Source organism: Sphaerodactylus townsendi, linkage group LG04, assembly GCF_021028975.2.
Source record: "Sphaerodactylus townsendi isolate TG3544 linkage group LG04, MPM_Stown_v2.3, whole genome shotgun sequence".
NCBI classification, from domain to species: Eukaryota; Metazoa; Chordata; class Lepidosauria; order Squamata; family Sphaerodactylidae; genus Sphaerodactylus; species Sphaerodactylus townsendi.
Genome location: NC_059428.1, coordinates 26,725,342 through 26,738,057, shown reverse-complemented (window position 1 = coordinate 26,738,057; position 12,716 = coordinate 26,725,342). Strand labels below are relative to the sequence as shown.

The following is a 12,716-nucleotide window of genomic DNA, read 5'->3' as shown; positions in this document are numbered from 1 at the left end:
AGGGCCAGGGCTTTCATAGCCCTGGCCCCCACCTGGTGGAACAGGCTCCCGAGGGAAATCAGGGCCCTGCGGGACCTGCAGAGTTTCGAAAAGGGCCAGTGGCAAGACGACCTGTTCCCGCCCAGGCATTCTTTCCAGCCTGGAGTTGGGATCATCAGCTGTTGTTACATCTGGCCTCCCGTAAAGAGCAAGAGGTGGGGGAGGGGGTGGGATGATGCCATCTGCTTTTATATGGTTCCTGTTTTAATTTATTCTATGTTGTTTTTACCTGATGGTTGTTGTTTTATTATACGGTTGTTCACCGCTGTGAGCCCTCTGGGGGAGGGCAGTCTATGAGGCCAATAAATAAAATAAATAAATAAACCACAGTTTGGCATTATCTTTGAACTAAGTAGTGCAGTACACAAAACAACTTAATGACAGTTTTCCAGTTTTCCCTTAGACTTATGAAAATGTCATTATTTTCCTCACAACGAAAAGGAACGCCAAATCATGGCATGAGACCACAAAATAAAAACCAACACAGAAGAACTACACTAATGTTCATTTATTTCACTTATACGCCACTTTTCTCCCCAATAGGTACTCGAAGCAGTTTACAATGCTCCTCTCCACTTTATTCTTACAAAAGCCCTGTGAGGCAGATGAGGCTGAGAGAATGTGATGGGGTCATCGTGTTATGTCCAGTTTCAAGTTCCATCCTCCAAGAGCCTCAACCATTCACTTTCAAATGGTGAAGTGAACTGTATTGTCGAAGGCTTTCACGGCCGGAATCACTTGGGTGCTGTGTGGTTTCCGGGCTGTATGGCCGTGTTCTAGCAGCATTCTCTCCTGACGTTTCGCCTGCATCTATGGCTGGCATCTTCAGAGGATCTGATGTTGGGAAAGCAAGTGGAGGATATAAATATCTGTTGGAGTGTCCAGGGTGGGTGGAGAAACATTGTCTGTGAGTAACAAAGAAGGCAACCAGGTCAATAGTTGAGGGCATCTGAATAGAAGTATGAGTAACAATGAAGACTATAGCATGGGAGTAACAATGGACATAGCAAGGTCACTGGTGGGAGCATCTGAATAGAAGTATCCTGACCATAGACAAAAGAAACAAAGGCCAGGATACTTCTATTCAGATGCTCCCACCAGTGACCTTGCTATCTCCATTGACACTCCCATGCTATAGTCTTCATTGTTATTCATACTTCTATTCAGATGCCCTCAACTATTGACCTGATTGCCTTCTTTGTTACTCACAGACAATGTTTCTCCACCCACCCTGGACACTCCAACAGATATATATACTCCACTTGCTTTCCCAACATCAGATCCTCTGAAGATGCCAGCCACAGATGCAGGCGAAACGTCAGGAGAGAATGCTGCTAGAACACGGCCATACAGCCCGGAAACCACACAGCACCTAAGTGGAGTGAACTGTTGAAAGGGGGGAGAAGACTCAGCAATTATTGTCCAGTTACTGCTGGACAATAACAAAAATTGGAAGTTACTGGATTTTGGTCAGAAAAAGGTTAGGAAGTCTGCTGTTTAGGAAGGAGTCTATTAGGGAATTTAGGTATTTTAAAGATAGGCAGGGTTTGAGGGCTATCTCTGTCCAAACCAGTTAAAAGCCTTTCTGTTCTGTGTTAGTCTAAATCAGTTAGATAAGAAACCTATTTTATAGCTGTGATACTTTGTCAGGCTCCAGCTAACCGATAATTTTATTACTGTAACACTGAGAGGGCTGAAATAAAGGAAAGCAAAGAAACAACCAAGCCAGACATAACACTGAAATAAACCTGTTTTCGTTGTTTTCATCAAGCCTACTATATGGTTCCTTCAAGTGTATAATCCCCTCATAATGGGCCAAGTTAATACAGGGTGACACCCTGAGTTCCAGCATTACCCACATTGAGGGGGAGAAGTGTTTTCTAAATGTCTCATTTACTAAAATAAGAGCATTGGAGGGAGGGGGGGTTTGAAGCAGATGATTGTACAGTGTGAAATTTATGGCCTTAGTGTCTAGGTCTGGAGATGGGATATCATCACACAAGGTCACCCAAGCAAGTTTCTGTGTCAAAGTGGGAATCTGAACCTGAGCCTCCCAGATCCTAGTTCAACACACTAACCACCACACCACACTATCTCCCTAGTGCAGTGATGGCGAACCTATGGCACGGGTGCCAGAGGTGGCACTCGGAGCCCTCTCTGTGGGCACGCGAACACAGAGTTTGTCATGTGGGAGGCGGAAAATCACCCTCCCACACACACATCTAGACTGGCCTGGACCACTGAGCATGACGTGCACGCACCGCAGTGAGCAGGGAGGACTCGGCTGGCAGGCCTGGTGCCTGTGCTCCGGGTGGCTGCTGCCCGAGGGGCGGCGGCGCAGAGGAAGCAGAGATGGTAGAGAGGCACAGAGCTGTGCGTGGGGGACTTGCTGGAGGCTAGAGCAGGCTGGCCCCTGCTCGAGAGGGTAGGGCGGAGGAAGAGGGAGCCAACCGTTTTTTTCTAAACTAAAACCTCAGCATTCAGGTTAAATTGCCGGGTTGGCACTTTGCGATAAATAAGTGGGGTTTGGGTTGCAATTTGGGCACTCGGTCTCAAAAAGGTTGGCCATCACTGCCCTAGTGCTTCAATAGCACTATTTCTTCCAAAGAATGCCACACATAACAGTTAAATTGTCAGCTATTTGTCGAAGGCTTTCAAGTCTGGAATCAACTGACTGTTGTGGGTTTTCCAGGCTATGTGCCCATGGCCTGGAAGTTTTTGTTCCTAACATTTCACCCACATCTATCACTGGCATCTTCAGAGGCATATCTGTGGAAAGAAACATCTTACTGTGGCATGCCTTTGAAGATGACAGCCATATATGCAGGCAAAACTTTAGGAGCAAAAACTACCAGACCACGGCCACACAGCCCGAAAAACCCACAGCCAGAAAATCCCACAGTTAAGTAGTTACTTTATGTCATTGATCTACATTAACACTCTATTTCTCAAGGCCTGTAACTTTTTATGGAAGGACTATACTTCAATAAAATAGTCCCAAGTGCAATTCCCTACTCTTTCAGATACCGGGTCATAGGCGGGAGACGTATGCTCAAGATCTTAAAAGTCTGATAGCCAGTGACAATAGATAGAACTCGATTAGCTGAGCCAGCAAGAATCTGCAGAGGGGAGCTAGATGCACACATAAGATCTGAGTTATCTTCCCATTTTGACGCAGCAGCAGTTACAAAATTAATCTACACAGACTTGAAAAGTGTATCACCATAACTGAACCTAATGGTATTGAGTATGAATCCAGCTCAATCGATCAGCATTGTAAACTTAATGCTATACTGCTACTGAAAAAAAAAATAGACAGGAACATTTGTATTTTCATGGTATGGTTCATTAGACTGTTTTTTACACATGCGTACACAATAAAGTATGTGCTTCTGTATTTAATGTGCCCACTATAACCAAAACTAAAGCAATAAAGCTTGATTGAATTCAAAATTCAATTTGGCAATTCCATTGCAATATTTCTAACAATGCCGCAGGGTCAGAAGACAAAGTGATGGATCTGTATGACTTTAATATCCAGAGCTGTCACAGTCAGAAGAGATCCAAAAGGAGCAGTACGTACTGTATATACTAACATATGTCGACTTTTTCAGCACATTTTTTGTGCTGAAAAAGCTCCCCTCGACTTATACGCAAGTGAGGTTTATTTTAAAAAATATTTTAGGGTTTTTACTTTGTCAGCCTCCAAAGGGCGCAGGTTTTAGCCTAGCAGCACCAAATTTTCAGGCGATCATCAGGTGACACTCCTGATGACACCAGCCATGTTTAGTAAAGTTTGGTTTACGGGACCCAAAGTTATGGACCCCCAAAGGGAATGCCCAATCCCCCATTGTTTCCAATGGGAGCTAATAGTAGATGGGGCTACATTTTGAGGGTCCATAACTTTGGACCCCTTGAACCAAACTTCACTAAACCTGGGTGGTATCATTAGGATAATCCCTTGCTGGTACCAGCCAGATTTGGTGATGTTTGGTTCAGGGGGTCCAAAGTTATTGACCCCCAAAAGGGGTGCCCCCATTCCCCATTGTTTCCAATGGGAGCTAATAGTAGATGGGGTTACCCTTTTGAGGGTCCATAACTTTGGACCCCCTGAACCAACCTTCACCAAACCTGGGTGGTATCATCAGGGGGGTCTCCTAAAGGTACTCTGAAATGTTGATACTGCTAACATAAACATTCCTCCTCTGACAGGCACCCTCAAATTTTCCCCAGATTCTCCCTTTAAATTACCCCTGCCCCTTCTGAGTGGATTTAAAGGGAGAATCAGGGCTTACCAGTAGCTGCTACATTCCCCACCCTCGACTTACATGTGAAGTTAATAAGTTTTCCCAGTTTTCTGTGGTAAAATTAGGTGCCTCAACTTATATGCGGGTTGACTTATACACGTTTCTTTTCCTGCTGTTCCTTTCTCTTGTGAGAGAAACTTGCAAGATGTCGTTAACCCAACCTTATTCCAACCACAGGTTTCTTTTCACCATAGCCAAGGGATTGGGAAGCAGCATTACAAGATCACACATTTCCTGTTCACATTCTATTTCTTAAGACCACCTAGCTATAATTGTAGCAAGGGGGGGCATATCTGTGCCTAATTTGCCCATGGTCAAGGCCAAACGGGTTCTCCGCTTAACCAGAATTCTTTAGCCACCTGGTTGACTGCAGCACAGCAGTGTGAGCAAATTCCTCAACCACACTGGGGGTAAGAGGGGAAACTATGTGGCAGGGAAGGGAGTATATAATCGCAAGATCCACTTCCCAATGGTTCGTAAGAATGAGACCAGGTTCGTAAGAATGAGACCATTATAGACCGGGATTCAAGAAGTTCCTCCACTGCACAAGCAGACTTTTGCATGTTCTCTAGAACTTCCTTCCTGCCCCCTACCCCCGGACGACCACAGCCCCTTGGATGCAATTCGTTATGGTCTCCAACCTACCCTGATTTGGAGTAATAGGGGGAGACAACAGTATTCTCACAGCCCAGCCATAGCCTTTATGGTCATTAAAAATGCTCCAGTTTCTAGTCTCTCACACAAGTGTTTGCTAAAACAGTACCATTCACAAACTCACAACGCTAATTATAGCCAAAGGAGCAATAGCTTCTTAATTGGAAGGAGGCTTTTTTTCAGAATTGGAAAGAACAAAGCTGCAAAGAGTGGCTACAGAAAGCATAAACTCCACCTCATGCACATTCCCGTACCCACCACTGCCATTTCAGCGGTCCCCTAACCCTCTTACAACTGTTTATAAATCCATTCATAGCGTGCCAAAATGATGAGTGGGAACGGACTGCTGGAGCAGACAAGCACGAAAACAAACAGGAAAACCCCACCCCACCAGCTGCACAGGGCAATTTTCAGCAAGCATATTTGGGACTCAGAGACTTGCAGCCAGACCGAAGATACGCAAACAGGGACTCCTTAAAGTTTAGAAAACAGACGTAGATAGCAGAGTGGTCCAGACGGCTAGTGAATGCAGGAGTAAAAATATGGACTGGTGCCATCAACCAGTTCCTTTCTTTAACCTAAGCATTGTTAAACTGTCCACAAGCCCTTTCCGACAGAAAGGAAGCAGACTGTAATTTCACATTTAGACTGTGCAGCAAAAAAAAAACTTTTTTTTAAAAAAAATGCAGCGATAAAAACTGGATTTACAGGATAGGTTTACAGCAAGGTCTCTCAGCTGTGACGAAAGCCCTCATTTGAACTCATTTCATCATGATCTTGAAACTTCAACATTTTTTTCACTCCAATTTAATTTTCCCTTTTGTTGCTAATTTATCATATTTGAAGCCTGCCCTTTCTCCAAGGTTGCTGCAGAAACATGTTCTTTCATATTTACCTTCACAGAAACCCTCTAGGGCTTCTCAGGCTGAGAGATAGTGATTGATCCATGGTTACCTAGCAAGTGTCATCGATGAATGGGGGTTTGAAGCCAAGATCTCCACAAAGTTCAGTGCTGCATTTGTTAGAGCGGCTCCCATCCCTTTCATCCGAACGCATTTGCACATGATAAGATGTCTCGCAGCTTTTGTCTAGTGGAAAAGAGCACTCCCCTCTCAAAAAAAGAAACCTCTGTCAAGAAATAGTATCAGACAAAAGCTTCCCCATAGTGACTGCGTCGAAAACAAATGGGTTGGATCCAGACTGAATTTTCTGCTAATGGAAGGCACTTGCGTCAGCAGAACTGAAATTTCCTGCCTCCCTCTATCCCACGAAAGTCAACTGATTTCAGCAAAATGTTGCACTAGAGGAATCAGGGACAATCAGGAATGGCATGTGAGGGAGACCTGTAGCTTGAAGGGGAACTGGTAGAAATCACACATCCCCTTACATTAGTACAAGGGTCTGCAATCTGCAGCTCTCCAGATGTTCATGGCCAATTGGCCATGCTGGCAGAGGCTGATGGGATTTGTAGTCCATGAACATCTGGAGAGCTGCAGGTTGCAGACCCCTGCATTAGTAGAAGATGGGCAGTGCAATCATGGGGGGAGGGATAGTTATCCCGCAGCCAGAGACAGCTCAGCCACAGGAAGCTGAATGTAACGCTGCCTCTTCCCTCAGGAAAGTGACCTATGCAGCTCAAGAGGATACATCATTGATCTTGCCAGCGAAAGTCTGTGCCAGCAAATGGAGGCATTCCGGAGTTGAAAAGACTCAGAAAGCCAACTAAAGCCAGCCCCGCCCCCATGAACTTCTGCAGGAGCCCTGGCGGGACGGCAGCACTGGCACATGGGCATCCGGCGGAAGTGCCTCTGTGCCAGTATAAATAAGGACATAAGAAGAACAAACCAGCTGGATCAGACCAGAGTCCATCTAGTCCAGCTCTCTGCTACTTGCAGTGGCCCACCAGGTGCCACTGGGAGCTCACATGCAGGATGTGAGAGCAATGGCCTTCTGCGGCTATTGCTCCCAAGCACCAGGACTGTTAAGGCATTTGCAATCTCATATCAAAGAGGATCAAATGCTCCTCACACTGGTACAAGTGGCATTTTCTCCACCTCCTGAGCAAATTTGCCCCCTGCCACAGGACTACCCTGTTAGTTGGCATCCAACCCAATCTAAGAATCCACCAGAATGAATATTACTCGCTGACAGAAGTGTGACAGGTTCTGATCAATATATTACCCACAAACCCTTTAGTTCTGGAAAGAATGTCAAGCTCAACTAGGCAATGAAGCGTTCTTGGACTCAACCAACTTCACACTCCAAGTGAGGGAACGCTACAGAACTGAATGCTCCATAGAGACAAATCAATGGCTTGGATCCAGCCTAGAATTTCTACCAGGGAAGGAAGCCAATTTGTCTCTCCTGCAACAGGAGAATTTTCCAGGAACAGGGAGCATCCTTCAAAAACAGCATTTCAGGGAGAAACTTTTTTTTTCCTATTGTGGACATAAGATAATCAGTGAAATATGTCCCTCCTGCCTACAGCCAAAGAAACCTTTGGTGCAATCCAAGTCTATTCCTCCCTTGTCTGTCATGGGAGCACAGGTGGTTCTCCCGCTGCAGTCCTAAGTGGAACGTTTTCACCTCTTCATCTACTTTTTATATGAGCTAGGCTCCCAGAAACCAGAATTAAAGCAACCTGGCAGATTTGATGAATTTACTCCAACAGGGCATTTGATAGTGTGTACTGATAGGGAGTATTGTGGAGAATTTATGACCCTTGATGAAGGTTCTTTAATTTAAAAAGAAAGCAATCCCATTTTACACTGTGAAAATGATAAGGCAGAATAGATTAAGCTTGCCACAACTCCCTCGAAAAGAAAGCATAGTTCCTGTCAGCACTCAATATTTACCCCGAGGCTTTACAACTAAATGAATTTGAGATTCCATGTATACCATAAAACTCTCCAACGCAGGTTAAAATGACCGGGATATAAATCGGAAATTCAATTAAATTTACTGCTTTCAAAAACATACCGGACTAAATCAGAAGAATCGGCAGAGCATCGTCTAATAGCCAACTTACCCTTTGAGCTCTCTCTTTCAACCCTTGATCTTGAGCTAAGGAGGACTGCATCTTCTTCTGGATGTCCACAATCTTCTCAGGGTTGATTCTGGAGGAGGGGAAGAAAGGAACGAGAAAAAAAACACCTGTGTGGTAGTACAGACTACATTCCTTTCTTGAAATCCTTGTGGTCACCAGTTCAACTTCTACAAGCGAGTTCAAGTCCTAACTTTTGTGGGGATGGAGCACGGACCCTGAGGTAGATCATCTGCTTCACAGGCTAAAGCTCCAGCACCTCCAGTCACAAAGATCAATTACTAGGTGATGTGAAAGATTTTCCACCTGAGATCATGAACAGCTGCACCCTATCAGAACAGACAATATTGACATTGAATGGGGTGGCTATGTGTGCTCACATACACACCCTTGATTACTTCCCATCCATTTTTTTCTGTCAGCATCCACACAATCCTCCCAACAAAGGCATCTAGATGCACCTTAAATTGGAGGAAGACACTTTACACAAGGGGAACATGTCGGAGTCGAGGAAACAAAACTATTGGATATGGCTGTTTTTCTTCTCCTAAAGGATTTCAAAGCACTACACCAAGTTCACAGGACCACGTTTTCATTTTCTCTGTATTATTTAAACATGGATAAAAGCTACTGCTCCTCTGAACAAGATTCAACTGAAATCATGTCAGGCATGAAGACCAGTCTCCTCAAATGAATAATGCAGGAAAAGCAAACAGAAGCTTGGGCCTTTTATCCAGAGAACAGTTTATATAGGATGATTTTTCAAGGTAAAGCCACACAATTAACATTAAATTGCTTCTTGAGCTTATGAAAAGGGTGGGAAATTGAGCTCATACTGAAGAGGGGGCTAAAATATGCGGCAATAATACTTCACATTGACATGGTATCTCTCCTGAGAGAACTGTGGAAGATTCTTTTAAAGTGCTTAAATAAGACTTTCCTTGGGAAGTTCCAAAGCCTGAGGCATTTCAACCTGACGGAGGTTTCTCAAACAGGTAGAACAGATGGATAGGAAGGGTAAGTGATGCCAGCAGAATGATCAAAAGGCAAGTTTGTGATATAGCTGTGTCAACATCAGACTGGCCCATTATAACCTTAAACAATATTTGCTTCCATAGTCTCTCTCAGCTGTGGAGCATTTTAGATAAATTGCCATTGGGATTTTAGTGACAACTCTGACTCAGGTATACAGAAAAGATGTTATAAGGAAAAGAACTTGACCAATTTAAGACGTTTAAAACAGTGATGGTGAACCTTTTCGAGACCGAGTGCCTAAACTGCAACCCAAAACCCACTTATTTATCGCAAAGTGCCAACACGGCAATTTAACCTGAATACTGATGTTTTAGTATAGAAAAAACGGTTGGCTCCAAGGCGCGCGTTACTTGGGAGTAAGGTTGGTGGTAGTCAGTGACTTTGCTTTGAAGTAACTGTGCAATGCTTCAAATAGGTGAATCATGGCCCTAGGAGGGTTTTCTCAGAAGCAAACCCCATTGCCAGCAACCGAGCTGACTCCCAGGTAAAGGATCATGCTTTCGTGAAAATCAGTAGGATTTAACGACGCTTAACAGGGTTACCTACACTGCTTCCCCAAAACTAAGTCTTAGGTTTAATGCTAATAATCTCCCTGACATAATTACACTATTATCACATGACGAACTCTGTGCATGCGTGCCCACAGAGAGGGCTCTGAGTGCCACCTCTGGCACCCATGCCATAGGTTCGCCACCACTGGTTTATAAAATACCTTACAAAATACCTGTGCAATTACAGTAAAGTCAGCAACAATAAAAGACTATCAATTTTACAGTCAGTCAGTCAAGTGGCCGGCCCTCATGATAACCACAAAAGGAACACTAGCAAGCCACCTAAAAACATGGCACGAAGTGGAGAGGGGAGGAATTGGCTTACTCAACCCATTGAATCCTTGAGGGGAGATCTTGGGAGCTGAGGATTTCATCCTTCTTCCCCTCTTTTGAAATTCATCATGGCTGCTTAGCTTATTACAGTAGAAAATCCAACTATACAATAAGAGCTGCTGGAACAATAGCATACATGCACAAAAATTAACTACACAACTGCTACCTATCGTGAACGAGCTGTGGGAATAAAATCATCTTCACCTCAGAAGAACAGGGCTCCAAGGCAACAGGAACAGGAGGGAATTCCCTGTATGTAGCAGAGAAAGCTCTATCTCTGACAGCTTTACTTAACTGGTGCAACAAGAAATTTCCTCAAACAATAGGGGCTACATGCTATCCTAAAGGTGCATCCCTAAGGTATGTTAAAAATGCTTGAGGCAATTGGGTGGAATGAGTAGTTTCACCAAGAGTGTGTATATACATGGAAGGGTCCCTATATTACTCTTTTGCCTTTCTGATATAAAAATATTAGCAGGAATGCCTTCTATTCTCCTCTGAGGAAAAGGCCAGACTATCATGCTTTCAGAGACCTTATGCTGCCATATTTCCAATGAGCATTTTAATACAACAGCACAGGAATATCACACCAAGCTTCTGTTAGCCACAATACACATTTTTTTAAACTAGAAGGACACTGAAAACAGTTTACTTTAAGTAACACAGATCATAACAATTACTCATCCTCAGGTGAATCTACTCCTTGAGTAAATGTGTTTCTCTGTACTGGAATTGCATATCAGATCAGTAATTCATACAGAGATACAAAATCTTGCCTGTGAAAAGGCTATCTCCCACATCCCTACAGTTTGTGCTTGAATATTCCAATCAAACCTTAAGGTGAAGACAAGGCAGAATTATCAAGCCCGGTCAGAGATTTAAACCATTCAGAGACACAACAGGCAGATTCCTTTTTATGTGGGTACTTGGAGTGCAGACATCAACTTTTGAAATATTTCTCACAGCAAGTGAAGAACTTGGGATTAACGTATTACAGTCAGGGAGTAGGACACATGAAGGGAGATTCAGATAAAATGATAGAAATTTAGAAAAGTACTATTTTGCTAAAGATTTTACTTGATTTTGTTGATAGGAACTTTCTTCTGCAACAGCTGCTGAAGCATTTCTTTTTCCTCTGAAGGGAGAAGTATGAGCAAAGCTTCTCCACCTTCTTTGTACCTAAATCAAAAGACAACAGAAACAACATTACTAACAAGAGCAGTAATAGAAGTATTTGTGCCAGCTAATTTCCTCCAGAGTTAATTTCTATCAATGGAGTCAAAAGCTGCTGCCAAATCTACAGAGGCCCCTTACAAAGCTTTAGTAGGGCCCTTGATACTCTGAAATGCTGGTTGAGAAAGTGCATGGCAGTGACCAACAATAGACCGTCCCTTCCTAAAGCTAGCTTGTTGGGGGTGGATTACTTGGTTGGAAGCCTCCCAACCCTCCAACCTGTATAAGAAATATTTACTACATAGTTTTGCTACTATATTCAACAGACGTATTAAGCGATAATACTAAAGGTTTGCTTTGCTCCTCTTTTAAAACACGGGGACCACATAGTTTCCCAGAAGGGGAGTACCCTACTAGAACTCCTTACCTGGTCATTATTCAGTCACAATATCTCAGAATGGCTTTCACTTTAGTTCACTTCCAGACTACGCCAATGGCTTTACTTGCTGGCCACTGTGAAGAAGCTGGGGGGGGGGGGGGGGAAGAGATGGCGCCAGAGCAGCACCGTTCCCATCTACTGTGCCCCTCTGGATGGGGCTATAAAATAAACAAAGCTGATATTTTTGGGGAAACTGTACTGATATTCCTACACAAGTGAAAACTAACTTGAAAAAAGGCAACTGGAAAAGAAATCAGGAACAAACGGCCTCAATGCAAAGAAGCAAAAAGGGTATGGCCATTCCTTCAAACATTTGTCCTTATATCTGGAAAAAGATTTCAACTAAAGTGTCTAAGAAAGCCCTGACTAATTATTGGTGGTCTGCAAGTTGCATCAATAATTGAGAACACTTGCAGACTGGATAGATGATCAATTAATTGATGTGATCTAGTATCAAGTAAATGTTAATTGCACATTAAAAATTCATGCCAGCTAAACAGCCAAATCACTACAGTGGAACGGAATTTTTTGAATTACCCTCTCTGAAGGAAAGCTGCATGGAGCCCAAACCATTGGAGACAACAAGGGGGTAGTAAGCCATATCCACACTGTGAAGAAATGTTTAACTCTGCTGAGTATTGGAGGTACTCAGAATTCCCTCAAGGTGTTGTCCAACCGCAGGGGCAAATTCCTGCTTTTCTTCCCAGCGCCAACAAACTGACAGTTCTCCAGTTTCCAAACCCCTAGTATTTGTGAGGTGATACGACATCAAAAAACAGAACTCATACATGCCCTCAGGAATTATACCCTGTGGTATACGTGCAATGTGTTCATTTGAAATCGTCTGGCTTTGAACAGATGGGACTATTCAGTACACACACAAAGTAAAAATAAATAGTGGCTAATTATTGTCTCCCATCTCCAATGTGCACATGTAGCAGTTATCACAAGCAGCCATGCACTGAAGACTTTTAAAAAAGATATCGTGTGTAGCGCTATCTAGTGGGGCTGACATTACAGCTTGCAGCCCTAAGGTTCTGATAAGGAGCCCCAAAAATCTGAGTCTTGTGGCCAAGAGCAAATGGGGAAGAGTACCCCCAGTATGCTCAGTCTCAAGGTCTTTGGACATCTGTTTGCTGCTA

General features: G+C 43.6%; 1 protein-coding gene across 1 annotated transcript in view; it reads right to left on the bottom strand.

Moving 5' to 3' along the window:
• The window catches only part of DDX10 (DEAD-box helicase 10), a 249,973-nt gene that overhangs the window by 181,582 nt on the left and 55,675 nt on the right, over positions 1 to 12,716 (bottom strand). Inside the window, exons 10-11 of the mRNA XM_048495099.1 lie at positions 11,040 to 11,141; positions 8,029 to 8,116 (exon numbers count right to left, since the gene is read on the bottom strand). Coding sequence (XP_048351056.1) covers positions 8,029 to 8,116; positions 11,040 to 11,141 — 190 coding nt within the window. The remainder of the gene's footprint in view (positions 1 to 8,028; positions 8,117 to 11,039; positions 11,142 to 12,716) is intronic.